This window comes from Capricornis sumatraensis, chromosome 3 (assembly GCF_032405125.1).
Source record: "Capricornis sumatraensis isolate serow.1 chromosome 3, serow.2, whole genome shotgun sequence".
NCBI lineage: Eukaryota > Metazoa > Chordata > Mammalia > Artiodactyla > Bovidae > Capricornis > Capricornis sumatraensis.
Genome location: NC_091071.1, coordinates 62,457,444 through 62,476,438, shown reverse-complemented (window position 1 = coordinate 62,476,438; position 18,995 = coordinate 62,457,444). Strand labels below are relative to the sequence as shown.

Genomic DNA, 18,995 nt, shown 5'->3' with positions numbered 1-18,995 from the left:
ATCAAACAACTGGATTTGAAATAAAACTCACATCTGCACGTCTATGTAAGCCTTGGTTTGCATGCTCTTAAATTAGGAGGGAATAAAGATAGTATAATTTGACTGGGTTTTATATTGAACACATCTCTTTCTAGAATTCAAAGATGTATCCTGATTCACTGCTAATCATTTACCAAGCTCTTCAAATACATTAAAGCACTAAAGAAATTTTGATTATTTCACAGAGCTGTGGCATTAGCCAAAAAAGCAATATGGCTAGACTGGAAATGCACTTGGTGGGGGATGCTAAATGGGAGATGCAGGAAAATAAGCAGCTGTATTGCTGCCCTTTAGGCTCATGGGAAAGACATCCATGGGTGCCAACCCTGCATTACTGTGTGAGTAGCCAGTACATAAGGGACACAGTAACATAGATGACACACAGCATGATCCAGTTTATCCTCGTGATGAGCGGCTTGCAGTTACCTGTCACGTGGAGGATGACACTGGAAGAGAGAATGCCGCTAGGGTTTTGGGCCCGCGCCACATAGAGGCCTGCATCTGCCTCGCATGCCTTCGGAATGAAGACCAAGTGTCTTGTCTCCTTGTGTAAAACCTGCAAATGCCCATCTGCAGACAGTTTCTGGCCCTTCTTGTACCTGAAGCAGAGAGTCAATTTTTAAAGTCAGGATCATGGTTTATTCACATCATTTCCAAGTTCTAATAAACACTACCATTGGGCCCATTGCTACTGCAATATTTTCTAGCATTAGCAGGAACTCTGCAGCAACCACAAACCCAGTGGAGCTGTTTATCTTTCAAGCAGTGGTTGGCAGCTGGTGGCCAAGGAAGTATTTGATGGACTCAGATTGTGTTTTTTAAACACTGAATTTTTTGACATTTAATTAGAACACTGCATATGAAAATTCAGATATCCAACTCCTCTTTACAAAACCAGGCCATCTGGTCACACTGGGCCACCATTTTCTCCTGGCAACAATTACCCCAAGAGGGATATGGCACCTTCTATTTGACCTGTGTCCTTCTTTCAGCTGCTATGAAACAGCAGCTTGTGACTTCTTAGAGTCTACTGAAGCAAGACTCTTTCTTCCCCATCAAACTCGTCCTGCAAGATCCCTGGAGAATACCAATATGCCACTTTAGAAGAAGGTACAGATATAGCACTTGCTAGCAAGATGAGCTCATGTAATTTTTGTGAATTAATTTCATTAGAAGAAAATGATTTCTAATTAAAAAGGACATTCATGCAATTGGATTGTTACTGTTAATGACACATTTCTAAAAGTTTCTTATGAATATGAGCACTTAGCTGCAGCATTATATAAAGCAAATAATTTGTTTATTTTGCACACTCTAGATTCTTGCTTATTTATTTCTCCCCATGTTGTTCCATCCAACTAGTGGTGACAAACCTGAATCACTTTCTATTCCCAGTGCCTGAGTGATGATTTTGCATTTTTCTGAGTGTCCTAAGACTGATTCCCTGACAGCTTGCCAGTTGTTAACTGAGAAAAATTGTTGTAAATTCAAGGGCAAGATATTTTTTTCACAATATCACAGTAGTTCTTCAACAATAAATGCTAACCAAGCCATCTTTTGTGTGGACAAAAACAAGAAACACTTCAGACAACATTTTTTTTTTTTGAGTGAAACTAATATTTAATAATGAATTAAATAATGATATTAAATAATGAATTTACTGATATTAAATTCATAAATATGAAATTTCTGATCTGTAAAAAACATGCGATTATAAAGACAACAAAATAAGACAAAAAGCATAAATGGCTACACTGTAATCCAAGTGCAATTTCATTTAATAATCTGAGAGACCAACATTTTTTCATAAATTATTTAGCTAACTGATCCACACTTCAAGTACCATCAATGGGCAAACACAGTAATTGAAACGGTTATTGTCTACTGAACATTATGATAAACAAATGCTATTTTACTTAGTTTATAAGTATAAACTTGTGCTCATGTTTTAGTAACTTTGTCCTCAAAGAAATATATTTAAGGTTGAAAAGTTTCTAAATGTTGAAAAGTTCTAAATGTTTAAAAGTAACCCACATGTTAAGGAAGTTAGAACTGCTTTTATAACAACAATGATTTAAAACCTGTATTCTGTGTTGTACTTTTATTAAAATAAATAGGCTAAAAATAATGATGTCTCTAGAGTAAAACCACATTGTTCACAGCTCAGTCATTATGCCACCTTTCAAAAAGGGGCTTATTGCCTATCATAGAAGCAACTATGAAGGGAATATTTTTATTCCATCTTCAACACTGAAGAAATTTATAAAAAGAAATCTTAGTGAAATAAATGATGTTAGAAAAGTAGCATGTGTGACTCTTGCGAGAGGGAAAAGATGAAGCAGGTAAATGACAGAAAAGGGAAATACCCAAAAGCTTTTTTTTTCACCGAATGCAGGTTATTAAACCAAGAAAATTTCATGCTTGTGTAGAAATAAACAGTAGGAAAGAAGTTCAAGCCCAATCTTTAGAAATGTGGAATGTCAAACCGATACCAAAAAATGGCGCAACTAAGTTGCAGTGCTTTTGGACTTGGTTAAACTACTATTTTATATGGTTATTTTTTAGGGGTGTTAGCCATGTGGCTACTAAAATGAGAGTTGGGGGTTGGATGTGAGATTGAAACATGCACAGCTGCAGTGATGTAGAACATTAACCAGCTTCGCCTAGGCTTTAAAGTTAGTGCACACAGAATGATTTGCTGAGAGAAGAGATTCAGTTCGTTTCTGTTTATGGCTTGTCATTATAGGCTACCCACCATGTCAGTGTAGGCTCTGGAAATCCTGTTACTTCAACTTCCAAAGTCACTGGAGAACCTTCCATGACAGTTACGTTAGACAGGAGCCTGGAGAAATTAGGGCCCTGGCCAGCTAGGCTGACCATGCTGGTCTTAGCTGCTGTACTTATCATCTCTTCTCGGGGAACCATTTGCCTCTGACAGGCCTGGCTGGGCCCTGGGTGAAACCCGAGGCCCGAGAATGCATCCTGGGAAGCATGCAGCCTATTTCGGGTTTTAGTGACGTTATTATCAGCATGCATTTTCTCTGGTGTTTCTAGCAAATGCCCCTGAACCTGAGGGTGCTGTTGCGAAGCTCTGTCATGCACTTCACTGCACATGCTCTCTGGAAGTTGAGCACTGATTTTGTGGAAGGCAGTACTCTTTTCCAGAAATCCTTGGGATGTTAATGGGGGCTCAGGTTGGACCTGAGGGGAAGGCTTCTCAAAATGACTTGAAAACGTTTCTCTCTTATTGCAAGCATCAGCAAAAGCAGCAGGTGGAGGAAAGCCAGATTCCGGGGCCTCTCCTGGACCGCTGGCCCCCATCTGCATCTGGTGGCTGCTTAGGTGATGGCGGGGGAACGGGCTGACACGCGCCTCCAGCTCCATGTCAGACGGAGTGAGGAGAGAATCAGGGCTTCCTGGGACTGGAGGCAGGGAGATGTCGTCGGGTGAAACACACTCATATTCTTCTCCTGAAAGCACGTCCACAGGCAGAAGCAGGCCTTGGGCACTCTCTTTGCTGGGGACCAGCTGCTTCATGCCCTGTGGAAGCTGACCCTTTCGTGCTCCATTGACGGCCAAGGTGGCTGCTGGCTGGGCCTGCTCCTTCAAAATGGAAAAGCCAAAGTTTCAAGTTAATGTTGACAAAGCCATCTTGAGAAACAACTTGAGAAGACCTGCAATGAGTGACAGCTGGGGGCCCTGGCCCCAGCCGCACAGAACCTGAAACCATTTGTCCACTGAACCTGAGTGTAAACGGTCCCATGACTAAGGAATGGGTAAACTGACCTGCAGCCACTAAGTGAGAGGTGACAGGTCTTGCGAAATAGAGGAGAGAAAGCCCTGGTTCTCATCTCTCATGATGGGGTGGGACTGGATCCATGTTTCTCAAATCATGGTCTAAGGAGTGTTCTCCCACTAGCAAATTCTGCTTTGGTTTACTTATCTGTCTGCACGTCTTAGAACGTGGTTCCTAAACATCAGAGGCTTCTTTTTAGGTGATCCTCACATCCTTCAAGAATAACTCTGCCTTTTTCTCAGAAAAGCCACTCATTTTTTAAAAAATTATAAAAAAAAACTATTTAAAAAAATTAATATTTACCATTTTAACCATTTTTAAGTGTACAGTTCAGTGGCATTAGGGACATTCATGTCATGCAAACATCTCCATTATCCATCTCCAGAAACTTTTCCTCTTTACAAATTGAAATTCTGTACCAATAAAACACTAACCTCCCATTCTTCCCTTCTCAGCCCCTTCTATTTCCTGTCTCTATGAATTTGACAACTGTAGATAACTCATATAGACAAAGCCATTTTTTAATGACTGGTTTATTTTCTAAAAGACCCTTAGTTTTATTCTTACAATGAAAAATATCTACTGAGCACCTATTATATTCTGGCTTCTGTACTAGACATGGGAGAGATAAATGGTGAGTAAAACTAGGTAGAATCCTTCCCTCTTGGAGATGCCAGCCTAGTGGGGAAGTAGATACTAAGGGAACAATCACACATTGCGGCCTTTTGCTGGAGAACGCACCAAGACACAGTGGAGGGACGCTTGCCCCTTGTCTTTCTGCCCCATGTGGAACATAGGCCATGCTAGCAGACTGAGAAAGCAGTGATCCATTTCAGTTACTCTATTCTAGGATTTCTCTCCACTTATCCATGTCCATCTCTGGTTTGATGAGAGGTTCAAATATCCTTTCTGGCATGGACTCAAAAGAATATTGAAGCTGAAAGAGATCTAATCTATCCCAACCTGCTTGTTCTATATCCACTTCTTTCTTTGCCTTTCCACAGCATTTGGGGTGCATTTTCACTTAATTTAACAGTTACTGGGTTTTGTCCTGTTATTACCACTTGCACACGACAAAGCTGTGTTTTGTTCTGAGTTTGAGTTCTTCATTTTAGCCCATAGTTCTACTCCTGACATATACAAGTGAGTTTTGAGAAATAAATGTTTTCAGGTTGAAGATTAAAAGCAAAACAATGTGCCTTCTACTATTCTACAGATATGACTTATCTTCAGAGAAAGCATAAACCCAGTTAAGAAAAAGTGGTTTCCTTCAGCCATTTAGTAGAAATTTAAATCCTGAGTCTAAAGCCAGAAGCTCTGAAAAGCTTTTCTCTTAAAAAAAAAATTACTAGTGGGATAAAATATTTGTAAACAATATGACAAACCAAATCTCATACAACTAAGCAACAAATAAAATATGGGCAAAGGATAAATAGAGATTTCTCCAAAGAAGACATACAGATGGCCAACAGGCACAGGAAAAGATGTTCAACATCGCTAATTATTAGAGAAATGCAAATGAAAACTACAAAGAGTTATCACCTTCCACTAGTCAGAATGGCCACTGTTAAGAAATCTATAAAAATAAATGCTGGAGAGGATGTGGAGAAAAGGGAGTTCTCCTACACTGTTGGTGGGAATGTAAGGTGGTGCAGCTACTGTGGGAAACGGGATGGAGGTACCTCAGGAAACTAAAGATAGAATTACCATATCATTCAGCAATCCCATTCCTCGGCATATATTCAGACAAAACTCTAATTTAAAAAGGTGCACACACTCCTATGTACACAGCAGCACTAGTCACAATAGCAAAGACATGGAAATAGCAAAGAGCTGGAAACAACCTAAGTGTCCATCAACAGAGGAGTGGATAAAGATGTGGTACATACGTACACAACAGAAGAGTAATCAGCTATTAAAAAAGAGAGAGAGAGTGAAATAATGCCATCCGAAACAACGCGGATGGACCTAGAAACTTTGCCATACTAAGTGAAATAAATCAGAAACAGAAAGACAAATACCATGCAGTATCACTTGTATGTGGAATCTAAAATATGGCACAAATGAAACAGAAAGAGACTCACAGACATAGAGAACAGACTTGTGGTTTCCACGGCAGGGGGAAGTTAGGGGAGAGATGGACTGGGAGGGGGTTTATCAGATGTAAGCTATTACAGAGAACCAATAAACGGTAAGGTACTGCTGTATATGGGAAACGATATTCTCTGTCCTACGATAAACCATAATGGAAGTGATACATGTATATATATGTATAACTGAATCACTTGGTTGTGCAGCAGAAATTAACACAGCATTGTAAATCAACTCTGCTTCAATTAAAAAGTTACTAAATAAACACATATTTCATAGGGAGTGTCCCTCCTCCTTTTGGTTTTCCCACCACAGCTTTGCTCTTTCTTTCCACCTCTTCCTGAAAGTGGAGTGCTTATTTTCCTTTTCACAGTGACTTTGATCCAAAAATAGTCTAAGAATCTCCTGTATGCCATTCTGAGAGCCCCTGTTTGAATATTTTTTCCTGAAACAGAGCTTTCCTGGAAAAGAATTTGATACTTGATTCGTGTTAAGAATAACTTCATGGGATAGCAAGCACATTTGTTAATCTGAGGGTCATGCAGAGGGCGGGCAACTTCTCACTGACTTCTTTTGGGCAGCCTATGCAACAGGCTGAGGAGAAAAATTTGGGTAAAACTCCAGGCTAATCCCCCTACTCCATACTCCCCCTAGGAAGGAACTGACTTATGCAGCTGTGGGTTTGGAAGAAGAGACTAGGCATGGTCAGCTCTGTCTCTCTGAGGCTCTCTCTTTTGGATCTGCCTTCCACCAAGTAGGTGCATCCACATTAGTTCTAAGGTTTGAAAACCTCTGCATGGGAAGCCTGTGTTCTTCAGCTGTGCACCCAAGTGACTGGGAAGCCAAGTCTGTCCCATCACAGATGAAATTTTGGGAAACCCACTAGGAACGTCCCACCCATGACTTCCAATCCACCTTAACTGATTACTAATTCCTGACTCAAGTGTCTCACTTTCAGACGGTGATAGACTCAAGAAGGGAATCCAAGGAGATATATATATATATATACTCCCTATAATTCCTGAAGTAGAAAAATACTTTCCATTAAAAATAACAATACCATTTCTACTGACAATAAGAGAGAGTTCTCTCAAATCTTTTTCCAGAACCATTTCAAATAATTAATGTTAGCCTCCAAATATGCTTATTTCTGGGACTTACTTCCTTTCCAGGTAGAAAGTAATGGGTGGAATCATCATTTCTTTGATCTATATGCTATGTTTTTATGAAAGGGACTTTACTAGTTCTTCTTTTGTTTTTATGAGAATCATGCAGGACTATTGATTTGCAATTTTGATTCTCAAAATTCTCCAAGCTAGGCTTCAACATTATGTGAACTGAAAACGTCATGTTCAAGCTGGATTTAGAAAAATCAGAGAAACCAGAGATCAAATTTCCAGCATCTACTGGATCATAGAAAATGCAAGAGAATTCCAGAAAAAAATCTACTTCTGCTTCATTGACTACATGAAAGCTTTTGACTGTGTAGATCACAACAAACTGTGGAAAATTCTGAAAGAGATGGGGATACCAGACTATCTTACTTGCCTTCTGAAAAACCTGCATGCAGGTCAAGAAGCAACAGTTAGAACTGGACATGGAAGAACAGACCGGTTCCAAACTGGGAAAGGAGTATGTCAAGGCTGTATATTGTCACACTGCTTATTTCACTTATATACAGAGTGCATCATGCGAAATGCCAGTATGGATGAATCACAAGCTGAGATCAAGACTGCAGGGAGAAATGTCAGTAACCTCAGATATGCAGATGATACCACCCTTATGGCAGAAGAGGAACTAAAGAGCCTCTTGATGAAAGTGAAAGAGGAGAGTGAAAAACCTGGCTTAAAACTCAACATTCAAAAAACTAAGATCATGGCATTTGGTCACATCACTTCATGACAAATAGATGGGGAAACAATGGAAACAGTGAGAGACTATTTTCTTGGACTCCAAAATCACTGCCAATGGTGACTGCAGCCATGAAATTAAAAGATGCTTGCTCCTTGGGAGAAAAGCTGTGATAAGCCTAGACAGCGTATTAAGAAGCAGAGACATTATTTTGCCAATGATGGTCTGCAGAGTCAAAACTAAGGTTTTTCCAGTGGTATGTATGGATGTGGGAGTTGGACCATAAAGATGGTTGAATGCCAAAGAATTGATGCTTTTGAACTGTGGTGTTGGAGAAGACTTCTTGAGAGTTCCTTGGACTGCAAGGAGATCAAACCAGTCAATTCTAAAAGAAAACAATCCTGAATATTCATTGGAAGGACTAATGCTGAAGCTTAAGCTCCAATACTTTGGCCACCTGATGCAAAGAATTAATTCACTGGAAAAGACCCTGATATTGGGAAAGATTGAAGGCAGGAGGAGGAGACCACAGAGGATGAGATGGTTGGATGGAATCACTGACCCAACGGACGTGAGTTTGAGCAACCTCCGGCAGTTGGTGATCGATAGAGAAGCCTGGTATGCTGCAGTCCATGGGGTTATGAAGAGTCGGACATGACTGAGTGACTAAACTGAACTGAACTATTGATAAAAGTGTTGAACACTGCAGAGTTTAGTACAAAGCTAGTTGTCTCCCCAGGGCAAGGCAAACTGTCTTCCAGGTTGATACTGATGAAATACTTAACACTCTTGGACACAACTATAACCTTACTGAATGCCCGTCCAGTTCACATTTCTCCACTTAAGAGAGTTATTGTGAATGTGCTAATTAAATGACTTCCTGAAATCACAATAAATTTTGTCTATGGCACAAACCTAGAATTTTCTATTAAATAATCATCTCAGAAAGCAAAATACGGTGAGTTTAACACAAATTTTTCTGCATAAATCATGTTAGCTTTTGGCACTTCTGTCTTTATTTTCAAATGGAAACAAGCTTTCAGTTTTAAAGTCATTATGCAATTTTATAAAAATCCATTTTAGAACTCAATGAGCTATTTTTCCTGGGTCTACTAGTTTTCCTTTATAAAAATGGTTTTCAAACATTCACAGATACCAGCTATTTTTAACATTTATCCACCATAAAGCCATGTTTTGCCATTAGTAGAAAAGAAAAGTGAAAGTGTAGTCACTCAGTCATGTCCAACTCTTCGAAATCCCATGGCTCCTAGCCCACCAGGCTTCTCCACTCGTGGGATTCTCCAGGCAAGAATACTGGAGTGCGTTGCCATTCCCTTTTCCAGGGGATCTTCCCAACCCAGGGATCGAACCCGAGTTTCTGGCATTGTGGGCAAATTCTTTACTACCTAAGCCATTAGGGATCCACTGCCATTAGTAGAAAGAGGTAGATAAATCCATGTATCTCAGCACAGACAGGATATATTTGCATTAATCTGATGAGCTCTGGCAAAGTGGCTGAGAAACTCTGATTTACTGCATCAAAACACAGCTCATTCTCAATTTTGTCTTTGTTGATTCCATTTTTCCTTATCTTCTACATATATGAATGATTGTGATCTTGTCTTTAAGTTCTCTAATTTTCTCTCTATACTCTTCCCCTCAAAGATCTCACCACACTTTCATATTTAATGAGCAATTAACTTTTTTGTGTGTGTGTGCCCAAATGGTCTTTTTATTTTTTTATCTATAGCCTCCTATATTATCTCTGTCAGGATTTCTGAACTTTCATTTTCACTGATAGACATTATCACTTGACTTTATAATCACTACCATGTGGCAACCCACTCCAGTACTCTTGCCTGGAAAATCCCAAGGATGGAGGAGCCTGGTAGGCTACAGTCCATGGGGTCCCAAAGAGTTGGACACGACTGAGCAACTTCACTTCACTTCATCATGTAGGCAAACAAAATGAGCATCTTGGAAGAGAGAAAATAGGGATATACTATATCCGTTGAACTACATGTATAGCACCAATTGTCCAAGTCCGTAGAGTGGGGAGCCATCCAGGAGGGAAATTTAAGTGATCACCACAAGACTTTATCTTCTAAAATATCTCCACAAATAGATAATCTTCTCTTGGGACAAATCGGATTTAAGGAAGGTAAGTGGGAAGTGGATAAAGAAAGATATTGAACACTGGGCTTGGGCTATGAAAGGTATTTCTGGGAAAGGCCTTTGGAAGGGGATTTGGGCAGTCAGGGGGTAACTTGGTACCTTTGAGAATTTGGGGAGGACAAGTAAGAGAGAACAGAAAGGTGGTGAAGAACACTTTTGCCCTTTCCATTTTTTTTGCCAAAGCAAATGCCTCAAGAACATCTTACTCCTCCAACCAGGTGATCAGGATTAGTGGATGAAGGCCCAGGGGCTGTCCTCGCTCACTTTGATAAAAGCACTCCCCTGAATTTTGTGCTACGAAAGTACTTCCATGCTACTCCTTTTTTAATCATCGTGTAACAGATGAATGGCAAGCGGGAAAAATTTGGCATGGAAATCTACAGCATCATTACATAATAACATTATATTTGTATGCAGCAGTTTCTTAGAACTCCCTTTTGGTCTTGTGGAAAAAGTTACATGGCTGAAATTCAGGAGAACTGGGCTGCCAGCCAGCCCAGTTCTGACACTACTTTCTGTGATTTCTGGAGGGCAAAATATTTCATCTCTTTTGGCCTCAGTTTCCTCAACTGCAAAATGAGATTTGATCAGATAATTGTTAAATTCCTTCTAGTACTAGAATTCTGTAACCGTAAATGCAAGTCTTGGATAGCTCTGTGATTTTAGGCAAGGCTATTCTACTCTGTGCCTCTGCCTAACCTTAGGGGTTTTCAGATATTCCTGTGGATTTAGCTTCAGTGCTCACCTTAGGGAATAAAACACCACCACTGATCTGTTAGCAGTACAGTGGGCACTGCATTTACTGAATGACCCAATTTCACCAGCTGCATTTTTGTAGTCAGAAAGATGAGAAGCGCTTTACTATCTCCAGGAAAAAAAAATCTTGTGATGAATACATTCTTGTAATAGTTTGGTGGAATTGTTCTTTCTGACTCAAATAATGTTTTGGAGAAAAATAACATTGTGTAAGGGTATTAGAATTGAATGCAGTGACTTCCAGATAAGTTTTTTATTTGGTGCTTCTGGTTATCTTCCCACATGGCATTTTAGGAACTCATTACATTGGACTTATAATGCAAATGATACAGACAATAACAGGGTAAATATGATTGAACTGTTTAACAGAGAAAATAAACTGCCACCCTTTCACTTTGCCAGTTGTGCCAGAATGCATATGTAAAATGAGGTCAATGAGAGATCTTGACAGTTGTAATCATGGATTTTCACTTTTATCCTAAATAGCTGATGATCTATCATGTCTTTTAATTTATATTAAAATAAAAGTGATTTCTCAATGAAAATAAATCTCAGTGAAAATAAAAGGAATCTGTTCCTTTGATTTTTTTTCCAAGAAAAGCAAGAAAAGGCATTTTTACCAAGTATAAATGAGTGTGTTTCAGTAGTAACAGCTTTTGTTTCTAATTTTAGCAGATATATGTTGTTGACAATGTAAATCTAAAAAAAAAAATCATATGATGTTGAATTTAGTATCTCTTGCAACTTAGTTAAGAAAATGTGATGCGTCTAATGTTATTCTTTATTATTTCGACTAGTTGGTCTCAATCAAAGTTGATTTTGCTCCCTCAGGGACTTTGGTAATTTCTATAGACAATTTTTGGTTGTCACAAATGGTTGGAGAGTGAGTACTGCTGGCATCTAGTCCACAGAGGCCGGGGATGCTCTTAAACACCCTACAATGCACCCAGACAGCTTCCATAACAAAGAATTCTTAGGGTCAAAATGTCAATCGTACTGAGGTTGAGAAAACCTGATTTAGACAATCAGAGTAACCAAAGATCATCTGATACAAAACTGAAGTCCAGCTAAGGTTTGGCAGCTGTCCTTTGCCTCAGAGAGGAGTCAGGGTTTAAATGCTACAAGGCCATCCCGCCAAAAAAAAGTCAGTTTACTTAATATGGTACTTGCTGCCTGGTGGTTGTATAATTGCATGAGACCTTGACATAGATTTAACCTGCATAAAAGGGCCTATAAGGAAGTTCTAAATACCATATTTAGTTTAAGAAAAGATGTCTTTCTCCATGAGATGACGGCAATAAGTAGGGAGATTTTTTAAACTCTCGTGCCGCAAAAGGTATATTTTATTTTATTTGGGAGCAGTTGAGAATAATGTTGACTCTTCTGTCCCTTCAGTTCCTTGGGAAAGAGACAAACACTGGGAAAAAACTTGGCAATGCATAAAATCAAGAGCTAATTATAGTCCGGGAGCTATGAATAGATAGTGAACAACTTATACTGAAATTCCATAATGATGCAATTTAAATAATGCTTTTGAAATGTATTTGCATTTTGTGAGCATTTGCAGTTTTTGCTACATGCTTAATTTATATGCATTGCATAGACTTTAAAATAATTTAACATTTCTATAAATACTTTAGTGTTTATCTTTCAGTTGCATTCTATGTTTTAGTACATATTCCTAGAAATATCATGTTAGAAGTAGATTCTATGGGAATGAGATACAATCTAATTTCATGTATTAAGGTTTTCCAATGGGTAGTGTAAAACAACAGAATCATAGCTTGGTGGTATGATAAAGAGGGAGAAGTAAAATTTGAAGTTGGGATTGAAAGGTCAACAAGAAAGGCAGTTAAAGATGGGAGAAACAAAAGTTTGGGCAATAGTGTGGTGTTTGACTACTGTCCCAATGCCACTGTGAAATGCTATGGTTCCAGTATTCAGTGGGAGAGACTGTGAGGTAAAAGCACAGGTGAGAGAAGAAAGACTAAGTAATGAGTAGAAAAGAAGGGAAAAGGACATTCACTTGCATCCACACTGGACGTTTCAGAGAGATAATAAGGCTTCAATTCATTTTTTGTTCAATGCACAATGATGCTAAACGAAAGAAGTGAAAGTAACTAATATCTGAGGATACATGGATTTCTTTACCTTATTGTGTTCATCATTGAATATAGTCTGCTCATTTCTCGCTGGTTCTTTTAGTAGGTCAATGCAGTCATCATGGAAGTCTTCCAAATTCAGATTCAACTTTAAAACATCTCCCTGCTGTACAAAGTGAAGATTAGTGAGAGTCTGGGCCAGTAAAGTTGGCAGTCTTTCAGCAAATGTGTCCCACAAGAGGCTAGCATACGCCCATGAAGTGATTTATACAGTTATTTCAAGGTTTCATTCCCCTTTCTACCTCCTCTGTTGATAAAAGTTCACTGCCAATCAAAACTGGTTGTTCAAAGGTCCAGTAGGAAGAAGGTTCTTGTTATAATAGGGGAATACCAGATACCTTACCTGCCTCCTGAGAAAGCTGTATGCAGGTCAAGAAGCAACAGTTAGAATTGGACATGGAACAACAGACTGGTTCCAAATAGGAAAAGGAGTACGTCAAGGCTGTATATTGTCACCCTGTTTATTTAACTTATATGCAGAGTACATCATGAGAAACACTGGGCTAGAAGAAGCACAAGCTGGAATCAAGATGGCCAGGAGAAATATCAACAACCTCAGATATGCAGATGATACCACTCTAATGGCAGAAAGTGAAGAGAAACTAAAGAGCCTCTTGATGAAAGTGAAAGGGGAGAATGAAAAACCTGGCTTAAAACTCAACATTCAGAAAACTAAGATCATGGCATCCTGTCCCATCACTTCATGGCAAACAGATGGGGAACCAATGGAAACAGTGACAGACATTATTTTCTTGGACTCCAGAATCACTGTGGACAATGAGTGCAGCCATGAAATTAAAAGACACTTGCTCCTTGGAAGAAAAGCTATGACCAACCTAGACAGTGTATTAAAAAGCAGAGACATCATTTTGCCAACAAAGGTCCATTTAGTCAAAGCTATGATTTTTCCAGTAGTCATGTATGGATGTGAGAGTTGGACTATAAAGAAGGCTGAGCACCAAAAAATTGATGGTTTTGAACTGTGGTGCTGGAGAAGACTCCAGAGAGTCCCTTGAACTTCAAGATCAAACTACTAAATCTTTAAAAGAAATCAATCCTGAATATTCATTGGAAGGACTGATGCTGAAGCTGAAGCACCAATACTTTGGCCACCTGATGTGAAGAGCCAATTCACTGGAAAAGATCCTGATTCTGGGAGAGATTGAGGGCAAGATGAGAAGCAGGTGGCAGAGAATGAAATGGTTGGGTGGCATCACTGACTCAATGGACATGAGTTTGAGCAAACTCCAGGAGATAGTGAAGGACAGGGAATCCTGGTGTGCTGTAGTTAACAGTGTTAAAAAGAGAGGGATGTGACTTAGCTACTGAACAAAAATATGGCAACAGAAGATATTCTATACTACCTGGAACATGGGCATTAGGCCTTAAAGAAACAGGCATACTTCTCAAAGTGTACATGTTACATCAACTCAAAGGATTTGGGCAGACATTTACTGGGGAGATTCAGCTCTTACTTCTAACTCTAAAACTTACACTGGTTTATGTTATTTGATAAATTACTCTGCTTTGGTATATACTCTATACCTAATTCCAAAGTGGGATGCAAATTAGTACAACCACTATGGAGAACAGTATGGAGGGTTCTTAAAAAACTAAAAATAGAAATATCAATTGATCCAGCAATCCCACTCCTGGGCACATAACCAAAGAAAACCATAATTCAAAAAGATACATGCACTCCAACATTCATTACAGAACTATTTACAATAGCCAAGACAAGGAAGCAACCTAAATGACCCCTGACAAATGAATGAATAAATAAGACGTGGTACATATATGCAGTGGAACGTTAGCCACAAAAAGAATGAAATCATGCCATTTGCAGCAACATGGATGGACCTACAGATTATCATAGTAAGTGAAGTAAACCAGACAGAGAAAGACAAATATCATATGATATCATTTATATGTGGAATATGAAAAAAATTATATAAATGAACTTATTTACAAAACAGAAAGAGGTTTACAAACATGCAAAGCAAACTTATGGTTAATTACTATACATAAAATCAATAAGTAACACAGACCTGTTATATGGCACAGGGAACTATACTCAATAGTTTGTACCAACCTATAAGGAAAAAGAATCTCAAAAGGAATACATATGTGTGTGTGTGTATATATCTGAATCACTGTGCCACCTGAAAATAACATGATATTGTAAAACAACTGTACTTTAACAAAAAATACAATAAAGTGACAGTTGTGGAAGGAATACTAGATTTTGAATTATAACTAAAGTCCTACTCCAGAGCCACCACTACTGAGTGTGAGTCCTCAAATAAAGCATTGTTACCCTCTCTGATTTTTTAAACAAAGAAAACAACATCTACCTTATTACCATCATAAGGTTATTTGGAAAACACTGAGGTAATATTTATGAAAATCCTCTGTAAATATCAAAATTCTACACAAAGAGAAAGGAGTTTTATCACTATTTTAACCTTGACAGGGATTTCCAGGCCTGCTTTTTTCATGAACTCCTGCAAAAGAGAGCCATAGAGTCAACCTATGTCCGATGCAGGATACAGCATGCCTAGGGCTGGTGCATGGGGATGACCCAGAGAGATGTTATGGGGAGGGAGGTGGGAGGGGGTTACAAGTTTGGGAACGCATGTACACCCGTGGTGGATTCATGTCAATGTATGGCAAAACCAACACAGTATTGTAAAGTAAAATAAAGTAAAAATAAAAATAAAAAAAAAAAAACTCAGACATTTCTGTTCTCATAGAAACATCTGTAAAGTGTTAGCATCCTTTGGCAGGATTTTCTTCAAGCTGTAACTCCTAAGGGCAATGCTGATGCCTGTTTCTCTTGCCATAGAGGCCCTTCCTCATTTCTATATCCACCCAAATCAAACTTTTCTGAGCTACTGAATGACTTTTTTCTTTTTCTGCACCAATCCTTTGGGTGTTTACTATAAATGGAAAACCTGTTTTAGGACAAGCATATTGTTAAATGTTGTGTGGGATGCTGAACTGAACGGGGTTCCCTCATCATAATCTAGGAGAGTGGCTGGATGAGCATGGTAGATCTACGTGATGATTACGGTAGGAAGGGGCACTGGTGCTACAGCAGATCAGAGAGGGAGTGACGCAGCTAAGGGAGGACTTGTGCAGGAGGTGACGTTTGGGTTTGGCCTTGAGAGAACAATATAGATAAGAGAGATGGAAGGTCATGTACGTGAAGTCCAGTGCTCCGCCTTTATGCGTAGAAGATACATTCCAAGACCCACAGCGGATGCCTGAAACTGCAGAAAATACTACGTATATGTTACTACATTTTTTTTCCAGTACATATATATCCATGATAGAGTTTAATTTATAAATTAGGTAGCTGCTGTTGCTAAGTCACTTCAGTCGTGTCCGACTCTGTGCGACCCCATAGACGGCAGCCCACCAGGCTCCTCCATCCCTGGGATTCTCCAGACAAGAACACTGGAGTGAGGTGCCATTGCCTTCTCTGAAATTAGGTAGGGTAAGTGATTAATAACAGTGATCATAAAACATAACAAGCATAGCAATATATTGTAATAAAAGTTATGTGAATATGGCCTCTCGTAATTTAAAACATCAAAAATATTTACTTTTAGAGTTTTTCATTTAATATTTTCTGATTGAGGTTGACTTCAGGTACCCCAAACTGAGGAAAGCAAAACTGTGGATATGAGGGACAACTGTAAAATTTAGAAGCAGACCTGGGAGTGTGGGGTAGGAGACCACTGAGGTAGGAACCAATAATGCCTGGAGAAGCACAATGGTTTGGAAAGACAATCAGTTCCAGAACACTGGAAAACCTTCAGTCTGAACTTCATTTGGTAAGCAAAGAAGAGTTTGTAGGGAGGTGTTTTGAATTAAAAAATGGAACTAGCAGTATCATCTAGCAGGAGTCAATAAGTAGGGGGCTCCTGACTAGCAAAAGATAATCCAGTGGAAGGTTGGGAATGAGAAAGAGAGGGTACAACTCTGACTCCAGGGGTTGTGGGAGGAAGGGGGACAGTGGAAGGAGGCTGAGAGTGGAAACAGCTTTCAGGAAGAATAGCATGAAGTTGAAAAGCTGGAAAGGGGTATCTCTTTAAGAGAGCATATGTTTTAAGTGGAGCTCACTTGGAGATGTACAACGTAAAGAGAAAGATGCTATAGACGGCAGCAAAGAGTGAAAAAGAGCAATGATTTTTGGGGCTGTGTTTCAAAAGTCAGAAGAGATACATCCTCACGGGTTGGGATAAAGGTGAGGAGGAAATGAAAAATTTTGAAGATAGTATAAAATGTAAGGTGCATTCATACATTACTGGTGGCATTATAATTGCAAAACATTTATGGAAAGCAAAGAATTTTTGTGTAATAATAATACAATAATAAAAAAGAAAGAAAAAAGTTTCATATACAAAGATGTTCACTATAGTGTTATTTAAAATGGTAAAAATGGAAAAATCTAGATTCTCAACCAAAGAAAAAAACAACAATTTGATTGGATGCCCACTGAATTAAAAGCTTAGCAAACTATTTTGAACAGAATGTTACTCAAATCTCTGACATGGCAATTCATACAGAAAAAATACTTGCTGAAAATAAATATAATTCTGCTCCAAACTGCAAGAGCACCATTATGTCTCCATACCAACAGAAATCCCACCAATAATCATAGGTGTCTTCACATTCAGTACTCAGAGCTACCCTGTGATTAGCTTCCTCTATTTCCTGCATTTTACGGATCAGGAAACAGAGACTCAGGGTCATTAAGAAATATACCCTTAATAGATTAAATCCCCATTCACAAATACAATAATTTGGAGAGCTGATATTCCTAGGTGGCTGTGTTTTACCCTAGAGTCTGTGCTCTTAATTACCTTACCACTGTTTCAATCCTAAATAACTGGTTCTTTCAGTCAGTTATGAAAAGAGCACTATGAAATCAGCTTGGAAATGACAAAGAAAAAAAAATACATATGTGTGTATACATACATCATGTATATACATACATTTCTGTATTTTAGCTGGATTTTACCTAGACAAATCATAAACATATTTCCTATTTTTACCATCAACTTTATTATTCCATGAAAGATGCTAATGGTTAGTTTAATTTTTCCATGAAGCTAAATGTTCAATGACTATAATACCTGAAGATTAGTTTTATTTTTCTCTGGGGCCACAATTTGGAAGAGAATAAAATAACTTATGTTCATTCTTTATGAGTGAAAACATAAGGATACTGACTAAGCAACTTAACAACAATATAGACTTTGATTTTAATGGAACACATTTATCCAGTAGGATATGATCCATGAAAATGTAAATGAGACACCTTAATTGTGCTTAACTCTCATTCTCAGCAATATTTTTGTCCACAGTGATGGGAAAGAAACAGAATTAACTATTAAAAACGACCAAGTAATTATGTTAGAAAGCTGTGAAACAATGTGCACATTATGTCCCTTGAGAATTTGCGTTAGAACGTCTTTGCACCAGAAGACACTCAATCCACACATTTTAATTTATATCTTTTAAACATACATATTCTGGTAAGAAGAAATTACCTTCAGCTTTTCTTCAAGCTCTGTGAGAGAGCTACATAATTCAGTGACAGATTCAAGAACTTCTTTGTGTTTGGCCACTATTTTCTCAGCATATTTCTGCCCTTCTTCAAAACCTGGGGAAAAGAAGGGTTAAAACCATTTTTAAAGGTCAAATCCTTAGCAGAAAAAAAATCCCAGGCTAAATCCCATAAATTAATCCCATTAATTTATCCCAGTGTCTGACACTGGGCCTATAGATAGTAAGCACTTACTTAATACTTGTTGAATAGACAAAAGCATCATTGGAAAAACCAAGTATTCTAGAAAAATGGTTACATTTGCTGTACCACGTCCCTCTTATGTAACCTAAATAGTGTTGCTATATTAATATTCATAAAGCTCCACTCTAACCTCTTTTCTCCTTTTCAAAACATTCATCTGTTCTTCACTACCTGGAAAGTACACAGTCAAGGCCCTCTGTGATATAGTTTCGACCCGCCTCTCTCAAAAATATATCTTCCTAATTCCTTCACATACTTAATATCTGACCAAACTGAAATAAAAACTTTTCTCTCAAACTCCCCA

At 38.5% G+C, this 18,995-nt stretch overlaps 1 protein-coding gene across 1 annotated transcript in view; it reads right to left on the bottom strand.

The window, feature by feature from the left end:
- Positions 1 to 370: 370 nt before the first annotated feature.
- CCDC141 (coiled-coil domain containing 141) overlaps positions 371 to 18,995 on the bottom strand; it is a 232,374-nt gene continuing 213,749 nt past the window's right edge. Inside the window, exons 21-24 of the mRNA XM_068969187.1 lie at positions 18,432 to 18,544; positions 12,860 to 12,976; positions 2,795 to 3,642; positions 371 to 638 (exon numbers count right to left, since the gene is read on the bottom strand). Of these exons, the coding sequence (XP_068825288.1) occupies positions 371 to 638; positions 2,795 to 3,642; positions 12,860 to 12,976; positions 18,432 to 18,544 (1,346 nt within the window). The remainder of the gene's footprint in view (positions 639 to 2,794; positions 3,643 to 12,859; positions 12,977 to 18,431; positions 18,545 to 18,995) is intronic.